This window comes from Anguilla anguilla, chromosome 4, assembly GCF_013347855.1.
Source record: "Anguilla anguilla isolate fAngAng1 chromosome 4, fAngAng1.pri, whole genome shotgun sequence".
In the NCBI taxonomy this organism is placed as follows: domain Eukaryota; kingdom Metazoa; phylum Chordata; class Actinopteri; order Anguilliformes; family Anguillidae; genus Anguilla; species Anguilla anguilla.
The window spans coordinates 8811299-8834608 of NC_049204.1; the positions used below are offsets into that span (position 1 = coordinate 8811299).

Below are 23310 nucleotides of genomic sequence, written 5' to 3' on the forward strand. Positions count from 1 at the left end.
TATATCTGTACATCTATGTGTCTGTGTGTGTGTGCATTGGGACATGCATACATGCACATATTTCTAAACTAATTAAAGTGCAGTGTAAAATGGAAAAAATGAATGAATCACTCAGGGTGTAACAGAGGGGGAATGGAAGGGGGACTTCCATTATTCCAGCATCCAAAAGTGTCACCTTACAAAAAGTATTTTTAACCATGAAACATGTGTGGTGTCAATGTTGCACCCCTCGCTCTCCCTCTCTGCGCTCTGTGTGGTATTGCTGCCTTCTCCGATCCGACAGAAATAAGCAGCCCGCACTGGGGCAGGTGGTCTCCACATTATTTCGCTGCGAGTCCCAGCGAAGCTCCAGTCGCAGTGAGGTCCTCTCCAGCTCTTATCTCCTGCGCTCTGCCACACTGGATCTGGGTCCATAGCTCCGAGAATCCCAGGCTGGTGAGAGTCCGTGACCCCGGGTTCTGTTTTTCGCTGCTGAAGAAAAAAGGAGGGTGCTTTCAGAGAGCGCTGTGTCTGTATCTTCACCAGGATCGAGAGTGGTACTGAATCCCAACCATGGCGGACAAATTTGAAGTGTCAGGCGTTGAAGATGAGACGGCTCAGCCGCTGAACCTCCTGTCCTTGCTGGAGCGGGTGGCGGGCATCATCAACGAGGTGCAGGCGTGCCAGCAGCGCATGGAGGAGCGGCAGCTGGAGCTGGAGGGCAACGTGAAGAACATCCAGTCCGAGGTACTCAAGCTGGCCAAGGACCACACCAACACCAGCAGCACGGTGGACAAGCTGCTGGAGAAGACCCGCAAGGTCGGCGCCAACATCAAGGACGTGCGGGTTCGTTTGGAGAAGCAGAACCTGCGGGTCAAGAAGGTGGAGACCACGCAAGGGGAGCTGCTAACCAAGAACAAGTTCCGGGTTGTCATCTACCAGGTAAGCCCAGCAACTGTCTACAGCAACTTGAAAAAGAGTTCAAACAACAAGGCCGAAGCAAGCCATTCATTAAGTTGTGTGTAGGCACAATGCATTAGGCCTGCAGAATCTTCTAGAAAGAAACAAGTCAGTTACAGTCTCCCAGTTTATCACAAGAGATTCATCAATGTTAAACACATGAAGACAGATAAAATGTGTTTTTTCATTGCATGTGGAGACTATTGTAATTCCATGCTCAAAAATAACAGTTCAGTGCAAAGGATTTAACCACAATAAGGATACAGAATAGGCTTTTCACTTTGGCCTTTGGAAGGTCCTTGTGCAGGATACAATCCTGAGCATTACACAGTAAGTAAAATGGAAGAGGGACATCGTGAGGAATCCCCTTAAGTTCTCTGAATATAAATGCTTTGAAACTGTTGTTTGTAAAACATGGATGATGCACAACAATGTAAATAGGGCAACCTGTGTGTTTAAATATGTTTTTGGTGCAGCTCACATAACATGACTGATAGGAAAAGAAGCACAGGACTGCGTTGTGGTAGAATGCTTCTCATGTGGTGGAGCCTGAATGGAGCAAGGTACTTTCCCCAGTAGACCAAGAAACAGCTGATGGGTGGAGTTTGTCAGCCTTGAAAGCAGGCAGCTGCAAGTTCCATCCATAGTGGTCCAATTATTCTTAGCACATGACTTTCCCTGCTGCTACTGTCAGGGACACGTGATGAACTGCAGTCCAGAAAAGGGGTTGTGTGCTGCCCCTATGAAACGTAATATGCTACAGACAGCCAATGTCAGTTTGACAAGGCAGGCTCGCCAGCCAACAAAGTTCTACTTTGAGCCTAATCTTGGCTTGCTATTGGATGCTTCATTCCAACTGCTCACAAGGGTAAGCAGGCAAGCACCAATGCAATGGATAGTTAAGTACTGAGAACCAAAACAAAATTTGTAAAATAATTTTAATCCCTGATTTTAATTACAAATGTTAATATGATATTTTCCATTGGAACACAAAAGATTGTATCTTCTGCTGGTACAGAAAACATTTGTTGCAATCACTTTTAGAATATTAAATGTCAAGGATGTTCACAGATTTGTTTTTTTTAATTTATTTCACAAATTTGATTTCTTTCATTTGATGTTTTATTAATTTGGAATCATATATTATAAATATATCAATAATCAACTTAAAATATTAAGTAAAACCAGTGCCAAGGGTGTAGTAATAGGAATTCATTCTGCATTAAAGGCCTATGATTTACGCTTCACTGGCAAATAACTGCAAATGTAATTGAGCTTTTTTTGGAGCGAAAGGTCATTATGTAATGCATGCAACATGCCGTATATTATACTATGAATCTAACCCCTGAACACTTAATACAGGCAAATTTTCACCTTTTTAGCATCTTAATGCAAGTACTTGGCAATTTACTGCTGAGCACAAATAAAGATAATATATTTTCAAATAACAAACATGCTAATGATTCTTAGATTTTTAAACATCTCTTCAAAGACAAATATCCTCCATACTATTTTCCAGCCGTACTGTAGAAGTATTGTAAGGCGTTTCGTTACAGTGCGGCAATTCTCACATGTCGCTGTTGTTGAAGGAAAATGAACACTCATCCAGTGTACTAAATAGTAGGCAACAGTAGGCAAGTGCACTGATTCAGACATGGCCTAAAAGTACCCAAATTCACGTTGTGCTATATTGCAAACAATTACATAAAGAGAGGTTTAAAAATTTTGTCCGATGATCAAATGACTTAGGTGTACAAATAGACTCCTAATTGGTGAAAGTGTGGACACATGGCCATTAAATTTGGTAGATAATGAAGAATTCAAAGACAAAGCAAATGATAATGAGGCAAACCTGCATTGTGTTAACTTAACACAATGACTCTGGGATTGCAAGTGTGGTTGGAACAAAAACCAACATACACAAGGGTCCCCATGGCAGAGTTTTGGCACCATTGCTTTGTAGTGAATAACAGGGGCGTTCAATCTTATCCGGTCGATGTGGGTGCAGGTATTTGTTTCAGCCCAGCATGTTGATATCTGATTCTACTAAATAATGAATCTTGGTCTTCAATCAAGACCTAAGTGAATATGTAGAATCAGGGGGTGTGTCTGAATCAGCGGACTCACCTACTATATTGAGTATGCTAATTGAGTATACTTTCTTAAAAAGTTGTTAAGTAAAAATACCCAGATGTAATACTTGAGTGGTGATAGTATTGGTAATGAGGCAGTGGTTTGTAGAGGAACAGGGAGTTCGTTCCACCACTGGGGAGCTAGGGTGGAAATGCTCTGTGGTAGGGACGTGTGAGAACCATTTACCTGGATGGCAGGAGGTGCAAGTCGCCCTGCTGCCGCAGAGCAGAGTAGTGCAGTGTAGGCGAGGGTCAGGACTTGATCAGAACCTGGTCCTGGCAGCGACCAGAAGCCTGTGGAGTGACCTGGGAGAACATTGGAAGGTTGAAGACTAGTTGGCCAGCAGCATTTTGAATCATCTGTAGTGGCTGTATGGCACAAGCTGGCAGGTTTGAAAGGAGGAAGCTGCAGTATTCAAGACGGAAGGTCTTCATTGCCTGGACAAGTAGCTAGGTGGAGTGCGTAGTCAGGTATGGTCGAATTCTCCTGATATTGAACAGGAGGAATCTGCAGGACCATGATGTTGCCTTGATATGCTCCTTGAGGTCCAGCTGGTCATCCAGGACCACCCCTCAGCTCTTTGCAGAATGAGAGGCAGTCACTACTGTGCCATCAACCGTGATTGAGAGCTTGCGTAGTAGGGAGGTCTTGTAGGGGATGAACAGCAGTTGTCTATTCAATTGGTTGTCTTACTTTGCAAGTTGAATGGTCAACCACCTACTCACGGTAATAGGGTGACGCAAATGAAAATCCAATGTAGTTTTTCCAATTGTAATTGAAATTAATAAGCAAATGAAATTAATTAGCCTTTTTGCATTTTTATTTGAAATAAAGAACCAGATTATGCTTCTAAACCCATCAATCAAAATGTGATAACAAAAACATGAGCCTTTGCAGCACCTTCAGTGAGGATGTCTTGTGAGAAACCTCACTCAAAAACAGAAAAACGTGTAGGCTAAACGATCTGTCACATTCTCAATTCTTAATCCCCTCCTATCCCTCAACATGCGCTCAAGAATTATTCTTGAAACCTTCCAAACTCATCCAATGAAAAAATATAGTTGTTTAGGGCACTATGTGGCTCTTCTTCTCTCCATGATTCTGTGTGATTCACTCATTGTTATGAACACAGGCTCTTTTATGTGGACGTGCAGGTAGCTTGAGCGAGAAATCCTTGGTGGACAGAGCGACAGACTGACAAGATCCTTTCAGATTAAGGTGTCACCTTAATGAGCGCTACTGATTTCATTGTGAGGAAATTTTTTGTCAATTAATAGTTGCGCACATTGCCAACTCGGGACAGAGCCCTAACAGTGACTGTATGACTGTATTTACAGTAATTGGTAAAATCTTGTGAGTGGCTTTTATTTGATTAAATAATGTAATCTGACACATTGCAGATGACTTGATCGTGCTGGAGAGGTAGAGCTCAGTGACTGGGGTCATGTTGGTGTGAATCATGAAGCTGATTCCTGCTTGTGTGCCTGTTTGCTTTGGTTGTGTGCTGTGTCAGCACTCTAGGGTTGAACTAGGGTTGTTGAAAAAATGATTCCAGTTGTTTCCACTGTGAAACTTCTCTCAGAAGCCACATGTGAATTTTGGAAATGACCATTGACCCAGTATGAAAAGCTAATCATTTCCATTCTGCACTGTCTGTTTTATACAGTTTTATGTTTTTTTCATCCTTATAAAGGGTGAGAATAATTTGGAGTACAGTATGTGCAGAGGTTCCTCAGGCTTTAATTCTGTTTTTACTGTTTAGCTACTCGAAGGTACAATGTAACGATGCCCAAAACCTTAACCGCGACTTTTCAAGATGCAGAGTTGTTATTGTCAATGTTAATGAGAAACCCCCTATGTCCTTTTAAATTCTTATGAAATAGTTAGCAAATATAATATCTATTCTACTTTGGCACGTTACAAACTGCTGCACTCTCAGTAACTATTACTATTTCGCTGTATTATTACAGTAATTACAGAGATATTTACAAAGAAAACTTGAATTGGATTAAACATTTAATTGTGGTCAGTGATTTAATGGGTAACTCGACCCAATGTAAGGGGTCTCTGATCCCTGGACTGAAAGGGAGATCAGTGGGTTTAAACCTGATACTGTGTGGAATTGCACATTCACTGGGTTAGGATTCAGGGCAGCAGCCAGTGAGATGACAAACTGGAAGACACCTGCTCTGCTAACTCAAAACCCTCCTTTTATTGGTGCGCAGATAAGTCTGCTCTAGCCGCAGTATATCATTTTCTGTAAAATTGTGGATCGACACACTTCTCAGCATCATGTTTTTACATTCGTTTTTCAACGTGCACGTTGGAATCACAACTAATTTGGATTCTGAAATGTTTTTTCTACAAAATACCTTCCCTAGAGCCTTGCAGACACTTTTAATCAGTAAAGCTAGAGCCCAATTCGACAGGTTGATTGAAGTTTAACCAATTGAAGTCTCTGATGGTTCAAAACAGCTGACTTTTTACCCATAGGCAGACTTTATGAACAGTCAGTTCATGAGAATGTCTGTATTAATAATGAGGCTGTGTGGTGTACTCTTGTGATTAGGGAGCTTTCAAATACTACGGACAAATCATATCTACCATTGTTCTTAAGGGGACAGCAATCCTTGAGCACCTCTTTTCAACCACTGCACATAGTATTTACATCTATACAGTAAATACCCTGGCTTAAGATCATATGATTTTCAGAATAAAAGCCACAGAATCTAAGCTGCCTCTGCATAGCAGGTAAATAGTCCAGCAAAGATTCAGGTGCAAATACACTATATGACCAAAATAATGCTTGGTCATAGGGGCTGGGGAATCAATATCAAACTCACTCCTACGCCCCTGGTTAATAATCAAATCTGATCATACGCATGTTTCCTGAATGAGACACAATAACCATAAAACCAAAAACAGAAAGGAAACCCAAAGCACTCATTCAGGACTATGCTACACACAATGTCATTGCAAAAATATATAAATTATATGATAAGACAATATATTTTTAGGCATTTTATTCTATGAGCACATTTCATTTTATATATTGTGATTTGTGATTTATATATATATTTATATATAGTGATTTGTTGTGTGAAATATTTTGGCATTTTTAAGTTACAGCAGATTATTATTATTATTATTATTATGATTGTGCATTTACAGTTACAGCCCTGCGATAGATTGGCGGCCTGTCCAGGGTGTATTCCTGCCTCTTGCCCAATGCATGCTGGGATAGGCTCCAGCGCCCCCGTGACCCTGCTCAGGATAAGCGGGTATAGATAATGGATGGATGGACAGATTTACAGTTACAATTGTGACTTTATTCTCTCAACAGGGGGATAATGAGATCCCCTCAGTGCCGGCTGCGAAGGCGACGAAAGGAGCTGGAGCAGAGGGCCCTGCCGACGAGCCGGACGCCATCGATCCCCCGCCCGAGATGTCGTCAGACGAGGAGTACATGGTGGTGGAGGAGGCAACCTCGTCCACCGCGGGCCGCCTGAAGAAGACGGGCCTGAAGCGCATCGAGAGCATCAAGGCGACGTTCTCCCGGGAGAACCTGGCCAAGACCAAGGAGAGCCTGGGCTCCAGGGTCAACCGCCTGGGCGGGCGCATCGTGACGGCCGAGCGCAGGGAGAAGATACGCCAGTCCGGCGAGCGGCTAAAGCAGTCCGGGGAGCGGCTCAAGGAGTCGATAGCGAAGAACGTGCCGGCCAAGCTGAACCTGAAGAAGGAGAGGACCGTGGCGGAGGGCCAGGAAGGGGCGGAAGGAGCCACGGAGGGGGCCGCGCCGGTCCCGCCTCCCAAGGGCCGCAAACCCAGCCCCGACGTCACCTACACCGAAGTGGCGACCGAGGGCAAGATGGAGGGTCCCGTGTCAGAGCTGACTGGTGCCCGGAGAGTGGACGAGGGCAAAATGCAGTTCGGCGACGAAGGCAAAGGGGAAGGGGCGGAAGTGCCGATGTATGACATGAAACAGCTCTCCTAAACAACTGGAGCTCCCTATGAGGAACAAGAGTAGAGCGACACTGCTGTAGAGGTGAAGTTCCAGAAGAATGGTCTGATTTTATAATTTTCTAATATTACAGTAACCCCATTTCATTTTTTTTTTTTTACATACTGACCACTGAGCTCAAAGGAGTTGTAGTGTTAGTTTTTCTTTTTTTTAAGGTTTTTGGAGTTGGGTGCAGTTGGGTATAAAGAAAGCAGATAGGTCAATTAGAGACCTGGGAAGAGGATTTTATGGTACCGACACAGAAGAGTTTTGTTATTGGAAAATTCAGGGGCTTTGGAAGTAGCACAACAGTTTTTTCACTCTTATTTTTACATTGAAAAGGATATAAACAAAATAACTGAGTGAAGCTATTGGAAGATTTGTGAGATTTTTTTTTTGTGGACTATTTTAACATGAACTGGTGTGGTGTTGACTGCCCAGTCATTGTTGTTGACTGGCTGACCACGGAACAATAGAGTGGATTTCAATCTTGAAGCAATCATACTATTAAATGAGAAACTGCAAAAATAAGGTACTGCACTCATGATGATTAAAGTGTAAGAAGGCTACGTCTTGTTGTTGAAAAGATGTTGAAAAGCAAAGTGAAGTAAGTGATATGAATAAAAATAGAAATGGATAATTTAAAGCAGCAGGTTTGTATCTCATGCTCATTTCTGACAAATAATCCAATACATTTAATTTTTGTTAATATAAAAATGTGGCTATAAACTATAAACGATCTCTGTCAGCTGGTCTCTGAGGAGTATCTTCATTTTAAAAAAAGAATAAGACTTTGCATTTCTACAAAACTACAAAAAATGGATTAGGTTTTTCCCATAACACTGTAAAAGACAACACCTGTATTCTATTATATGTGGTTGTCATATTTTACACAGTACTATGTGCTTCTCTGGAGGCAAGTTTTGTCAAAAATATTTAAGTTTATTTGTAAAAACTTGCAGTGAATTATGGGTAATTGTGTTTTAATTGTCAGTGCTTTAGGTACCATGCAAAAATGCAACTGCTAGTTTATTCTGTATTATTGCACAGTGTTTCAAAACACACACATTAAGTACGCTTCTTGCTGCACTACATAGGGAATTTTGCATGATTTTGATTTAGCATTTTGTCCAAATATCTTGCATTTCAAGTGTCTGAATGGACGACTAACCACTTTGCAGCTAAAGTTTAAAACCATTTCTAAACACAATAACAGTTTACAACATTTTTTTGTAACCAATATTAATTTATTGCATTGAATCAATGAATTTATTTTCTGTTTGCTAATTTTCACCTTTCTTGTTAATAATCAGACATTAACCACAGTGATTTGCATGCAATTTCAAAAATCAGAAATGTAAAATTGAAGATTATTATATTATGTGTAAATTTAATATATTTCTGCCACCTTTGTAAAGACTACAGTTCATTTAGCATGGTTTCGATTTGTTTGATGTGATCATATTTAATCTAGCAGAACTCTAGAAGCAAGGTGGAAGCATTTATTTTCTTTTTATAGGGCAGCTTCTGAAAAACTAATGCATTTTCTTTTATGTTTTTATTTCTGGAAGAAAGGAATATTACTTTTAAAAATAAACAGCATAAAAACAATATATTTTGAAGTCATAATAATGTCAAATTTAATCTGAAGAAAAACAAGTTTTCAACTTACAAAAATTCAAAATTACTCACATATATAAAGAATAGCCTATAAGTCATTCATTCAAATTAATAAAATATAAGCATGATATCAAAATTAGGCCGAGCTACAAGAAACTATATTGGCTATCTTAGCTCACTCACATTATACAAAGTAATGCACAAAGCAAGGACACAATGTTTCCAAATTATTTAAAGTAACTTGGCCCTATGTGCACAAGCATACAGTACATTCATGGGGGAAATATATGTCTGGATAGGTTTGTAAGATTCAATATATATATTTTAATAGGCCTAAATATTTCTAATTTCTTGCTGTATTAATTCATTTTGATTTATTTTTGATTTTACAATTGGTACATTATTACATTGGTATCTTATTTTCAAGAACTTGTACATTTTGTAAAATAAACCTGACAACCAAGTACAAACATTTTCTTTCTCGGGTGTAAGTATCCATCTGTGGTTTGAAACACTTTATGCAAGCCCCCTAGTGGCCAGGATGCCATTCTTGCATTATTATTCAATGTGATATCAATGGTTCATCTTAAACCATCATAATGGCAAATATTGTGATGATGTAATCGGGCAGGAAAAAGAAGCATGAAAAACACAAAATACCCACAAGTTTTGGCTTTATTGTGTTAACATGAGAAATGTGTTAATTCTGTCAGTTCACATGAGGTGAGAAGGTACAGAAGTTAATGTTCTTAAGGGCTGGGAGTCTGTGGTCCTCATGGTCATTTCTGTAGGAAACCCTGAAAAGTGCCAAACTCTCAGTGCTATATAGGTATGAGGCATGCTGCCATGTCGGGATGGCATACCTGCCATCGCAATATAAAATCTGACAGCTATGTGTAAGTATGCAGTATCCTAAATTGCACTTTGATGAAAAGTAATCTTGAATCCTTTATAATCACTCAGTAGTTGAGGGTAAATTCTGAATAATATTACACAATCTTTGTGCAGATAATGAAGATAGGTGGAATGTTTGCTGCATACTTATCAAAATAATATCTAAAGGAAAGCCCAGGTTATATCACCAGACCTGATTCATACAGAAGGTAAATTTATTTATTTATCAGATGTATTTTCATTGCAGTTTTTCAAATAATGTGGTTGGGTTAACTGTTCTAATAGTTACAATATTTTGTGTGCAAGAAGGCTTTGCACCTTTACAGAGTACACAAAGCAACCTCTTCAAAGTCCAGAGACAAATGTGCAACACGGATATGAAGACAGCTGGAACTGACTTACAGGCATTATGAAAGGAAGTCACAATGACTACCAGAAATAGATATCCAATTCCACAATCGCAGACAGCATAATGAAATTACAGCCAGTTTTTAGCCTCCCCATTTGATAAGAGACATGAATTAAACAATGCTGCATTAATTATAATTGAAAATATTTAAAAGATGTATAGTATTTGTGTGCCTAGAAAAAGGGCTTGAAAGAAATGAAAGAAAACAACATATTCCTGGCATTAATAGACTGCTATATTAGTGCCATGATTTATATTTGTGTCTATGACAATCCAAACACAATAATTGAGCTGGAAAAAACGAAAACAATTTTTAAAAAAAGGATTCCTCAACATAAAAGAACAACATTCATATATGACTGACCAGCGATGCTTCTGGGGAGTCAGGTCTCATTTGGAGTCGCAGAGCAGAGCCACTCCCCGCAGGGTCCAGTGCTCGGGGGCCTGCGACGTGCGCAGGAACAGGGAAAAGATGTAGGTGAGGTCGGTGCGTCGGGGTTTCTTGTACACGGGGCAGGTGTACAGGCTAACCCCTTGCTGTTGACGTTTGGGATCGGGGGGCGAGGAGGTGCTGATGGCGTAGACGTGGACCACCGGGAGGGACGTGAACAGCACCTGCAGGGAAAGCCGATTATGCCCAGATCATTCAGACAGTGCAGTATGTGCATTATTACGCCCTAACAGTACCTGTTGTCAATTGACTCAAGAATTTTTAGTTCATGTTTTCAGAAAGCCTGGGTTTCAGTCAGACAATGATGTTACCATTATAGGCTAAAGGAATACAGCACCCGGTCTCAATGCCATAGACTTGTGGTGAAATATTCATTTTCTTTAGCTTGGAGTCATTCCTCTAACATGCATTTAGATGCTGTATTCACATAACATATGTTCTATGCTGGGTCTTCATTCAGAGCTTTTTTTGCACCCACGTAAAAGAAATCTCTCGCTTTTGTCCACTGAATAAGATACAGTGCCCTCTCTCTATTATGCTCCTGACCTGGGAATATCAGAAGAGGCAGTTCAATGTACAGAACATCAGTAAATGGCAAGGGTCTCATAAACCCCCTAAAACTAAACACTTTTATTTTTTTGAGGGGGGCGGGGGTGGTCAATGCATTTTGTCTTCAGAACAAAAAATAAACACATGGTAGCCATGTTTTTTTATCATTTTAGTAATGCAATTTGTGTATGCACTGTTTCTAACAATGTTCTGTTAAAAGGCAAAAAGCATGCTCTTACCAGTGATGGACCAAAGCTATTAAATGCATCAGCCTATCAATGCATTTACTTACTTTTTTTGTACTAGTGGTGACTGCCCACTGATTTTTTTCAAATTTCAAGCACTTGTTACTGCCGTTACAGTTGCATTTGCATACCAAAAAATAAAATGGTTACTAATTTTCAACCCTTTCGACCACAGACATAACGTGGTCTCTTCTGAAAGGTTCCCATTGGGAGTTTGAATCACTAAATATTACTGAAACAAAGTAATAAAACAAAGTAAGCTCAAACACAGTGGAAGTTTTTTATCTCGACCAAAATATTTTTTTTTTTGTTGTGGATACAGATGCTTGAGATTGTGCCTGGTGGATTTGGTAACAATTTAGACTCTCCAATTAGCCATCCCTGCATGTCTTGGACTGCGGAGGATATGCAGACTTTCAACCCGACTTTCTGCTATGAGGCTACTGCACCACCATGCCAACGATACTATAACCATAGATTTGATGATATTACATTTGAAATATTCCTGGTTGGGAGGCTGATGCAGCAGCCAAATATATCTACGTATGTGTGTAAGTATCCCTAACTCTCGCAGAAGTGCTAAGAGAGAAAGCAACAGCAAATGGTCATTATTAGATTTCCGGAAAAATCTTTTTTACACCAACCTTGGGAGACGACTCTGTGAGTTTAACGTTTCGCCTGTCCCACCCAGCGCCATCCAGAAACAGCCCATAGATGTAGACTCCACCTATGTCCGCCGGTGGGGGCCCCGTGACATCCTCCCTCATCATCCTGGTGACATCATTGTGCAGGATCACAGTGTCGAGAGCCCAGCCTTTGGACAGGTTCATCCGCGTGGTCTCTTGGCGCATGGCTGTCAAGAAACCCTTACAAAACCAAGACACACAGAAGAGCACATGACACAAGAAATGCAAATTCTCAGACGACACAGTGCAAGAACTGGGTGGGTTCTCACTGGTATGCCATCCTAGTACTTGTGATTTTTGACTGTCTGATTACTAGCACTTCTTACTGAAACGGTACCATTGGAACCAATTAAATACTCTCAAAAAGTGCAAACCCCGCCTTCTGGTCATACTGGCAGGCTCAATTACACCAGGCAAGATCAATAGACCACAGAAAAGCATTTGAATCCAAAACAAATACGCATTTGACCCAGGTCTGCGTACTGTACTCCCTGACCACCATCCTTTGCCCTTACCTGGGGATTAAAGAAGCCAGTCAGCCAGAATTGGTTGGGTCTCCCGCTGAAGAGCCAGGCGTGGAACTGCTGGTTTCTCTCCAACAGCTCTGTAAACCAGAAGCCCAGCGTCGCCGAATCCCAGGAGACCTTGTGCCACAGCCGGGGGATGCGGGCATCGTACATGTTGTCCAGAGCATCCCTCAGGTCTTCAGACATGATGATGGTGCCTGGAGGAGCAGTAGCAAAAAACATCCCTGTTAATCTGGGTGCTTATTTTCAGTATAACCCAATGCCAGGCAGCATTAAGCCAAGGGGGCTCATTTCACGAAAGCAATTTGTGAGGATTTCACTCGCAGATATCTCGCAATATCTCGTCAAAACGTGTTTCGCGAAAATGCATCGCTTGCGAATCGCAAGTAAAACTGCAACAGCTACAGACCTTGCAAATATGGTGTTTCCTTTGATATTGAGGAGATGGAGGCCAGGCTCCAGAAAGAATCTTCTGTGATTGTGCCCACCTTTTACATAACTACAGAGATAATGAGATGATCGAATGATATAGATTTCCACAGCACAAAATATTATGTCTATGTGACCTTGACAGAAATCTTAGGTCTATCATTAATGGAAATATGGCCTTATACCAATCTCGCTTCAAGTGTCTCCTCACAAACAGACATACAGAAGCCCGGGAAGCCTTTGAAGAAACGAACACCTTGCCACCACGAGGGTGGATCTATTATGCTATGTGGATTTGTGGCAGCCAGTGGCCAATGTATTCAACTAAATATCAACAAATTCTGAAAGCTAATATCCCAGAGTCAGTAAACAAAATGAAGCTGAAAGGAGTTTGGGTATTTCAAGGCAATGATCTAAAGCACGCCAAAAACAGCCATCAAATAAATAAAAGATTACGGTGTTGGAATAGCCTTCACAATCCGCAGATTTGAATCTATGGGGGGAGATCTGAGGCAGCAGTGTAGTATAATGGCTAAGGAGTTAGTCTTGTAACCTAAAGGTCGCAGGTTCAAGTCCCCGGTAGGACACCGCCGTTGTACCGTTGAGCAAGGTACTTAACCTGCATTGCTCCAGTGTATATCCAGCTGTATAATTGGATACAGTGTAAGTCGCTCTGGATAAGGGCGTCTGCTAAATGCCTGCAAAACTAAAAACTAAAAGATCTCAAACCTTCACAGACTCACCGTCGATGGCAAGTTTGAGGTCGGTGAGGGTAATGCGGACCCGTCCAATGATGCGCTGCATGCGGTCGATCTCCTGTCGTAGGAATATATTCATGGGCTGGAAAAGCCCCATCTTCTGAAGCCGGGCCTTCACCTGAAAATATTCCAACAGCACTGTCATAGCAACATCTGCTTGCAAACAATTACAACAACAGCTCCAGGTAATGATTCACCATTTAATTTTCCCCCCGTGAAGTACATCTAAATGGAATCCATCAAACAAAAAGACTGCAACTTCCATTGCATTGGGATAGCAGATATGCCACCCGACCAAGTTACAGCTTGGTGGGGTGGCATGCCCCATACCTATACAGCACTGACAGATGAACGATGTGAATGTGTCTTGAATACCACTATTCTAAAAGGGTAAGTCTTGTATTCAGTAGTATGTATTCAGGGGAGTTTACCTCATGCAGTATGTATTCACAGGGAGTTTACCTCATGCAGTATGTATTCAGGGGAGTTTACCTCATGCAGTATGTATTCAGGGGGAGTTTACCTCATGCAGTATGTATTCAGGGGGAGTTTACCTCATGCAGTATGTATTCAGGGGAAATTTAACCTCATGCACTATGTATTCAGGGGAGTTCACCTCATGTGGTATGTATTCAGGGGGGATTTACCTCATGTGCTATGTATTCAGGGGGAGTTTACCTCATGCAGTATGTATTCAGGGGGAAACTACCTCACATGGTATGAAGTCAGGGGGAGTTTACCTCATGTGGTATGTATTCAGGGGGAGATTACCTCAAGCAGTATGTATTCAGGGGGGATTTACCTCATGGAGTATGTATTCAGGGGGAATTTACCTCATGTGGTATGTAGTCAGGGGGATTTACCTCATGTGGTATCTATTCAGGGGGATTTACCTCATGTGGTATGTATTCAGGGGAGTATACCTCATGCAGTATGTATTCAGGGGGAGTTTACCTCATGTGGTATGTAGTCAGGGGGGATTTACCTCATGCAGTATGTATTCAGGGGGAGTTTACCTCATGCGGTATGTAGTCAGGGGGAAGTTTCTCCAGCATTTCGTCTGCCATCCTCAGCACAGCGGCCTCGCGGGTCTCCCCTCCCCCACTCCCGCTGTCCTTCGGCTGAATGTTGACGATGGTGCTCAGCGTCTCATTGGCCATGTTGGTCTGATAGGTGATGTCAGCATTGGGATGGAGCCCAAAAACCTTTTTGGAAATGGAAGCAACAGCAGTATGTTGCTTTCATATGGCTTATGTTTATGTTTTATGGTCTATCACGTCGGGCAGATAACAATGGCTGAGCAATTTTGATTTAATACCAGTTATTCATTAAATGGGATTTTTCATTTCCTTGTCCACATTTTCAAAGAGTCTGAAATTAATTATTGTTTATTACAGGTGTGTCCTTTACAGACTATTATTAAGTAAGTGAGGACTGCAGTTCTGATATTGATGGCTGATTGGCTTATTTAACAATAAATCAAGTAAAGATTCAGTGTTAGAGAGGCATAATTATTGAATTTGTAATACATATCCTAGCATAGGGAAATGCAACACAGACAAACATGGTTTGTCACAAGAGTGCATTGTCATAGACAGACAACTACAAAATAAATCAAAAGGAATAAGATACAAGAGAGTGATACAAAGTTAGCAACAACTTGAAGATATGTGGATTGTAAACTTTAGCACTGTGCTGTATAACCCACATTTGCACCTGGGTGGCACACAGGGTCATAAACATCATGTTTATAGAGTGAAATGTTAAATGGTTTGAGACGGCACAGCATAGAAAAGCACCCCTGAGATATGCCACTCTTTCGTTGTGTCTAAATGCATTTTTTTATGCTGAGCACCAAGTGCAGACACAATGCGTAATATTTTTTTAATACTGACTGGGGGGGGGCTGTAAGTCCTGACTGGGGGCTGATCGAGAAATTTCGGGGCCCATGGTGAACTATACCAATTTGGTAAAATGCTAATTCTTATTCATGCCATTTTTCTTGATTGTTGATCTCCCCTCACCTCTGGAGAGTCCACGAGAGGCATGGTGTCGATATGCTGCAGGTAATCCTGCACGCTTTTCCCCCTGGGGATGACGTAGCCCTTGTAGAAGCAGAACTTGTCGCCGAACATGCTCTCGCTGAACCAGACGCGGGCGAAGGTGTTGAGCAGGCACTTGTCCAGGTCGTCCGTCACCCGGCCGCCGTACTGCACCTCCCCCAGCATGTAGCGCAGGCAGCTCCAGTTCACCCCCCTCTTCACGTCCATCTCGTCGAGGTGGTTCTGCACAAACTGCACGCTGGACGTGAAGTCCGCCTGGTTGAATTCGTACGGAATGTTCCAGCCCAAAGGGCCAAATTTTCGCCTTTCCTTTAATTACGGGGAGCAAGGAAAATACATTTTTAGAGCTATTAACATAAAGTAACAGTAGCAGAACTTTACAAATCCTGAATAACCTGCTGCACTGCAGTACAGTACATGAATTAGAGAATACGTACACAAAACACTACACATTATGAAACACGAATTCAGTCTTTGAAGGAATAAACTGTTAAAATGTTGAATTTTTTTTGCAGCAAACTTCTCTAAAATGTGCAACAGGCTTAGAAAAGCGCACGTTCACAACCCTGGGTTGAGATAACGACTGATGATGAGACAGAGTATCACCCTACTTCCACACAGTCAGACCTGCACGGTGGTGTGAAGGAAGGCCACAGCGAACAGCAGGGGTTTCCACTGCGGCAAGTTGCTGACGTCCAGCTGCTCCTGAGTCACGCTGTTGTACGTCCTCTTCAGCCCAGCTTTCACACCTCGGAACAAAAACATCACATTACATTACAGGCATGTAGCAGATGCTCGTATCCAGAGCAAATTCCATTGTATCCAATTATATGGGTGGATAATACTGGAGCAATGCAGGTTGAGAGTACCTTGCTCAATGGTACAACGGCAGTATCCTATTGGGTAATCGAACCCACGACCTTCAGGTTACAAGACCAACTCCTTTGCCATTATACTACACTGCTGCTCACAGAGAATAATACAGAGAATACAGAGAATAATGCAACGGAGACAATTTCATCTCAAAGAAGCAGAAAAGTTTTTTTTAAAAGCCATGTTATTCCCATACACTATACAAAAACTCAGTTCATAAAATATGTTTGTGTACCAAATTATAGACATCAAAATGTTTCCAACTCAACTAAGCTTTTACTAATGTGTTTCTCTGAAGCTAAACAAGACCTATTTGAAAGCTCACTATGTTTTTTTAATGCGTAGGCCTTTACAAATCCTCACTGCTGGTTATGTTTAGTTATATGACAGCTACCATCTGAAATGACCAAAAAATCAGAAAAAAACTAATCGCAGAAATGGCAAAAGCGTGGAAAGTCACATAACTATCAAAAAATGGCAAAAATCATGGCAACTGTGACACCCATGACTTCCGTGACAAACACCAAGCCGTTGTTATGCTGTTACACTTTTTAATACCATTGTTAGTCCCTGTAACAACTGTAGCCCATGGATTCTATATTTCCCAAATTTGTTTATTATTGACAAAAATTGGTCCGCAGCCTAAATGCTGAGGCCTACCTTGAGGAGGCTCATTGGTGAATTTGATGGAAGACTGCAGCAGGTTGATGGGAAATTTCGGGTGCACCTCGGTGGTGACCCACACCCTGAATCCGTCGTGCATGCTCTCCGACACCGTGACGGTGTCCAGCAGCTCGTCCAGGAAGTCCAGCCCCAGGTGACAGTTCTGCAGGAGCAGCCAGCCTCCGTCGGCCATGCTCTGAGACAGCAGCCGGCGGGCATGCACCTCCTGGCCCTGCCCCATGGAGATGGCCCGGCACGGTGTGTTCTGAAGGGGGGAGGGACAGCGATATCTGTCCTTACATTTCACTCACAATGAAATCTAGACAAACAATGAGTACAATGTCAATTTCTTTTAAAATTGTTTGGCAAGTTCGTCAAGTCCTGAAAATTAAAGGTTATGACAACTGACTTGTATACTACTACTACTACTACTACTAATAATAATAATAATGCTAATAATAGAAATAATCACCACAACAAGCCAATTAGCCCACACCTTTTTTTGAATGACTAGTAATATTCCTAGAGTAACCAGTGCAACCTAGAAATTTCATATAAAAACAAAACCTCGTCACAAACAAAGCTTAAAATACACTGTATTATAACAAATACAATAGGACTATTCAACCCCTTTAACCAGTTTGAAAAACGTTCAACAATCATTTGAAGGAAAACACAAGGTGAGTCCAAGGCACTGAGACTAATGGCCTTAAAGGGTGATTGGCCTGGCTACAGGAGGACATTATACATCTCTCTGGGTAATTTGTGACTCATGACAAGGCCATGCTTAAGAGCCTCAATGAATCAGCACGTTGGATTGTACATGCGAGCGCTCAGCACACCTTGCTTTTGGCCAGCCTCTCTATGTTCTCCGTGGGGTCAGAGCCCATGGACAGGAAACAGATCAGGGGAGTCCTTTTGTCACTCTCTGACCACATGGCCTCCATGTCCAGGATGACACCCTCGGCATATCTGCTCCCCAGCGACTCAGCGATGTAGTGTCGGGCCTGCAAAACAAAGCCCCGCCACTGCTCAGCTACCAGCGCGATGGAAACCATAACAACAATGGAGGAAAATGGTATGCAATTACCCTGAAACTTCTCTAAAGCAGTGGCTTGTAATTCAGGGGCGGGATTCCGACTTGCCACTTATTTATTTATTTATTTTTTTGTTTTGTAACTGATATGTGCTTTCTTTGATATGCTGCAGGTGGTCATGGAAATATACTGACAGGCTAACATGATTTGCCAGTATCTCAACAGTGAGGAGGTGTGCTGTTGAGGGGCTAGGGGGGCGGATCTGAACTCAGAATCGTTGGCTATGCAAGCTGTCAGCTGTCATGCTAATTCCAGAAGCTCTTTTTATAGCTGCCTCTAATTCTGAAAGACGAGACAGTCATCTGTATCTCTACATACATAAATGATTATAGCCCCCATCCGCCTCTGCCAAGTGCCTCCCCCAGTTGTCATGGTAACGGAGTTAATGAGCTTTTCAAGTGATACCATATCATTTAGGTTTGGATTAATAATAATTTGTGACTGATTTATCATACATTTTATGCCAGCGGAGTGGGTGGATTTATCAAACTCTTGTTCACCACAGTCAAATCAACTGTTATTTTAGAGAGCAATGCCTGCTCACATACGTGAGACTGTTATGGGGTTCCAGAGGGTACCGCCCTCAATGGAATTAGCACCTGGAAGTGGAATATGGCTGGGAAAAAAGATATATTCAATATTGCAATTTGGAGAGGAGGTTTGGTGCAATCTGGAGAGGTTTTGGGCCCACCTGTGGGAGAGCGCATGTCAAATTTGCTTGTTCAACAGGCTTGCTCAATCCTCTCCAGACTTTTATCCTGCTGTTGTATACATAAATAAATCTGGTTTTGTCCTCTGTCGGAAGTACATGTGATCACTTCAGAATAAAGGAAAAACTATTTTGGGATTTTGCTGTTGTTTTTCAGAACAAATAAGTCCTGCATGCTTCCAGAGTGAGACAAATGTGTGCTTTATTTCAAGCTTTGAACCATGTCTGTACTGACTGTATATAATTTTGGAGTTAATGGACTTTAATTTAAGGCAAGGGGGATTCTTACAAAAAGCCCTTGGTTTTAAGAGTGGTTTAAGGGGGTTAAAATTCTTTGAGTTCCTTGAATTAAAATTGAGCTGCCATTCTCAGAATTCAATAGAATTATATCAGTCCTGCTTCTGATGACGTCCCGTCTATACAGAGTGATTGTACAAAATGCTGCTTGGCTGAGCCACAGTCCAACTAACCAATGGGACACGGCGGACCAGCACGCATCTCACCTGGGCAATTGTGCGGTCAGGGCACCAGCTGCGGATCAGCAGCAGCTTGCGGAAGGTGTCCAGCTGGCTGTCGTACCCGTCAGGGATCGGGGCCTCCTCCGGGGCCTCCTCGTCAAACCAGGCCTTCCAACTGCGGTCGTTGCGGGCCACCTGTCCCAGGAGTTGGGTGAACGGATACAGGCTGGACAGCTGCACCAGGTTCAGCCAAGTCATATCCAGGATCCACCTCCTGGGCTTGGGCTCCACCGAGTTCAGGTCAAGGGAGGCCCCGCCTGTGGTCAAAAATGGCATCAGTAATCAAGTTATGGTACAAAAGACAACATCCTATATTAAAATAACACTGTCCTTGTTGATTGAATCCGGGCCAGTGTCTGGTGAAGGCTGGCCAGGGGAGGATGGGTTCCCCCCGCTATAGCCGGGCTCCTCTCAAGATTTCTTCTTCATTGGGGAGTTTTTTCTCGCCACCGTTTGAGGGTTTTCTCCCGACTGGGAGTTTTTTTTTTTACCTTATGTACCTGCTATTTGGGGGTTCAGGCCTGGTGTTTGCTCTGTTTGATCTTATTGCTCTGTCTCTTGCCTTGCTACTCTGTAAAGTGTCTTTGTGACAGTTTTTCTGTAAAAAACGCAATACAAATAAAATTGAATAGAATTGAATAAGTGTGTGACTGATCCCTTCACTGGTGTCTTAGATGCTGGTGGGAACGGAGCCAGATTTGTGGAATCACCAGCAGCAAAAGTACTGATTAAATCCCTACCACAGTCAAAGCAAGGAAGGGCACGGACTGATTTCTTTGTGGATCCTGATCACAGAGAATAGTGCAAGAACTTGCTGATGCTCACTGAGGCTATATTGGTCCTTCCTACGTTCCCTGCAGCTGAATAATGAGCTTTTATTTCCATGGAGAGAATCAAAATTGATTGGTGAAGTTCAGTAGCTTGTCTAAATCTGAATCATTCACTCACATTTTGAGTGACACACATAAATGAGGAAATGTCTTGTAATGTGTGTAACGTAAATTTTTGTTTTCAGGATAAATTGATTGCCCAAGATCAGTGGTAATCGACCCCGTTCCTGTAGATCTACCACCCTTGTAGGTTTTCATTTCAAACCCAATTCGGCACACCTGACAACGTAGCAGCTCAACAAAGATCTCTATCTGTTGAATGAGGTGTCCTTTGTTAGGTTTGGAGTGAAAACCTACAAGATGGTAGATCTCCAGGAATGGGTCTGGTTACCACTGCCCTAGATAGAGATACTGTGTATCTGTTTATTTATATTTGTCAATGCTGTAGAAATGCAGTGTGGGACAGTTGCCTGCCCGGGCATGTTGGGAAAAAAGTTTGAGCCCTGAATATACAAAATGAACTGAAAACACCTTGGTGAAACCGTATAGTAAAATTAGACAGTAATGGGTCACAAAATGTCCTATTTCTAGTTGAGTTGGCATGGGATGACCCAGACATACAGGGCTAAGGTACTGAAACTGCAAAGACGTCTACCTTGGAAATGGCGATATAAGATCAGTTCAGTTTACCTGTTTGACATTCATATCCCAGCAACACAGGTTGAACAAGGTCACAAGTCAGCAAGACAGGCGCAATATGAATGTGAAAAGGCCACCTATCTGGGTTCCTGCCAGCTGATAATGTATCGCACCCTTTGAAGTCAAAATTTCTATCACATGCCTGCATGCGTCCCCCAGGTACGTGAAGAAGATATCTGTGACACTGGTGTGAGCGGCGAGATCTTGGTGTTAAAATAGATCTGGATACAGTCAGCAGTGTGAAAATGAAGCTTGTGCCAGGAGATTAGTTTACCGACTACGGGGGGCATGTAAGCACTGAGGGGAGATACCTGAGAACACAGTCCTACTAGAGCTCGAGGAGTAATGTCAAGAATTAAGCAGGGAGACACCAGCTGTGATATATCAATAAGTCCTATAGGCATGCAGCTACAGATAAGGTAATTTTTTTCCGACATTTTGACTATTGATTCAAAATGGTTTAAATGAAATAAGAAAATGAAAAAGAAAACAAGGACTTAACATGAAGCTAATTGCCACAGGTGTTATCACAAATGAGTGATCCTCCCACAGTAGGACAACTATGTTTTCGGCATCTAAGTGCTTCTATGATCATTTATAGAGAGGACTAGTGTATGGGGAGGTTATGATTAAAAAGGTAATTCCTACATGAATCGCCTGATATGGAAGTGAAATTGTGCTTTGTTACCACCAAATTGTTGATGTTATACAGAATGGTAAATGGTAAATGGACTGCATTTATATAGCGCTTTTATCCAAAGCGCTTTACAATTGATGCCTCTCATTCGCCAGAGCAGTTAGGGATTAGGTGTCTTGCTCAAGGACACTTCGACACGCCCAGGGCGGGGTTTGAACCGGCAACCCTTCGACTACCAGACAATCGGTCTTACCTCCTGAGCTATGTCGCCCAGAAATTATCTGAAAAGTGGACAGATGGGGAAAATATGAGAAGCGTCATTTGTGCCGTGACTCACCTTTAATGAGGGTCTGAAAATCATTGTGGGAGATGTTTTTTCCTTGCAGGTCAACCTTCAGAGCCAGCAACAGGGTAAAGAGGAACTTGTGGTCCTCATACAGGCTCCTTGCGGTGTACCGGAAGACCTCATAGGTGAGAAACTCAATGATGTTCCCTATTCTCTTGGAGGTGATTTGGGACTTTGCAGATCTATCCATAGACGTGTCGAAAATGCCCAAGAACTGCCGCAATGATGTCTGATACATGAGGTTGACCAGGCTCATCTCCACAATCAGGAAATACAGGATGCTGCCCCGTGTGGCCACGGGCCGGTACTCCTCTCTCGCCAAGTTGATTTTAGCTTCCGTCTCCGCGGCAACTGTGAGTTTCTCGCTCACCTGTGAAATGTGACGGTGTTACCATGCAACAAAAAGAGCCTACATTGTCAGATTTGAGATATTATAAAATAATATTGATAGCGGGTACTTCATCATCAAGACAATTTAGTACTAATCTCCAGCCTTCGACGGGTACATATTCAATGGAATTATTCATAGAAATTATAGAACTGGAACTACATTGAGAATGGCAAGAAAGGATTTATGAAAGCAAATTGCGAAACTTGCTTATTCTGATCTTAAAATGGCCTTTGTGTCACTGAAATGTTAAATATATAGATTTTTTTGTCTGAGACTATTGATTACTATGAAGCTATCTGTAGTGTAGATGGCCATCTAATTGTAAAATGATTTTGTATTTTCTAATAAAACTGAAACTATTTGTGCAGAGACATTTGACCATTTTACTTCAAAACACAAGTACCTCTGCATACTGCACAAACAAGAGAATATCAAGATTGATTAGAATAAAATAAGATTCATTTTAATATATGTAAATTAAATGCAATATTAAGAGGGAAAAAACATAAAATGACAAGAAATGTATAGATTTTCATGGGACTGGATGAGATACGGTAAAAATGAAAGAGGCCTCGACCACTGTTACCTCTTCCGCTGTGGTCTTGGTGACACGAAGTACTTCGATCAGGGACTCATCTTCCACCAGCGAGCCCTGGGTGCTGGTCAGTCTGTACAGGAGGTTATCCTCCAGCTCCTGCATTTTCCTCTTGTTCAGCGTCACCTCTTCCAAGAGCTTCACACGCTCAGACTCCAGTTCCTTAGAGAGAGAAAGATGGGTAGGGAGGATGAGTAGTTCAAAGGAGAACTCTACCCACATTCACTTTTTTTACCATTTTCTTTCATT

The 23310-nt window shown here is 42.0% G+C and overlaps 2 protein-coding genes across 3 annotated transcripts in view; one reads left to right on the forward strand and one right to left on the reverse strand.

Moving 5' to 3' along the window:
• On the forward strand, positions 1-7273 carry cavin4b (caveolae associated protein 4b). The gene is made up of 2 exons (XM_035413082.1): positions 1-921; positions 6416-7273. The coding sequence occupies exons 1-2, from the start codon at positions 553-555 to the stop codon at positions 7064-7066; spliced, it is 1020 nt and encodes a 339-aa protein (XP_035268973.1). The 5' UTR covers positions 1-552; the 3' UTR covers positions 7067-7273.
• A 2205-nt stretch (positions 7274-9478) lies between these two features.
• The window catches only part of dnah5l (dynein, axonemal, heavy chain 5 like), a 62321-nt gene continuing 48489 nt past the window's right edge, over positions 9479-23310 (reverse strand). Inside the window, exons 66-77 of one of the 2 annotated variants that reach the window (XM_035412861.1) lie at positions 23053-23223; positions 22067-22445; positions 19549-19820; positions 18082-18246; positions 17237-17504; positions 16331-16452; positions 15665-16012; positions 14657-14845; positions 13626-13758; positions 12442-12650; positions 11885-12106; positions 9479-10610 (exon numbers count right to left, since the gene is read on the reverse strand). In XM_035412861.1, the coding sequence (XP_035268752.1) occupies positions 10386-10610; positions 11885-12106; positions 12442-12650; positions 13626-13758; positions 14657-14845; positions 15665-16012; positions 16331-16452; positions 17237-17504; positions 18082-18246; positions 19549-19820; positions 22067-22445; positions 23053-23223 (2703 nt within the window). In that variant the 3' untranslated portion in view covers positions 9479-10385. The remainder of the gene's footprint in view (positions 10611-11884; positions 12107-12441; positions 12651-13625; positions 13759-14656; positions 14846-15664; positions 16013-16330; positions 16453-17236; positions 17505-18081; positions 18247-19548; positions 19821-22066; positions 22446-23052; positions 23224-23310) is intronic. The other variant, XM_035412862.1, reaches the window with a different exon arrangement.

Excerpts from the sequence above, each read along its gene's own strand:
- cavin4b (XM_035413082.1), top strand. The coding sequence starts at position 553 with ATGGCGGACAAATTTGAAGTGTCAGGCGTTGAAGATGAGACGGCTCAG. Across the intron at positions 922-6,415 it reads TCCGGGTTGTCATCTACCAG|GGGGATAATGAGATCCCCTC; the intron begins GTAAGCCCAGCA and ends TTCTCTCAACAG.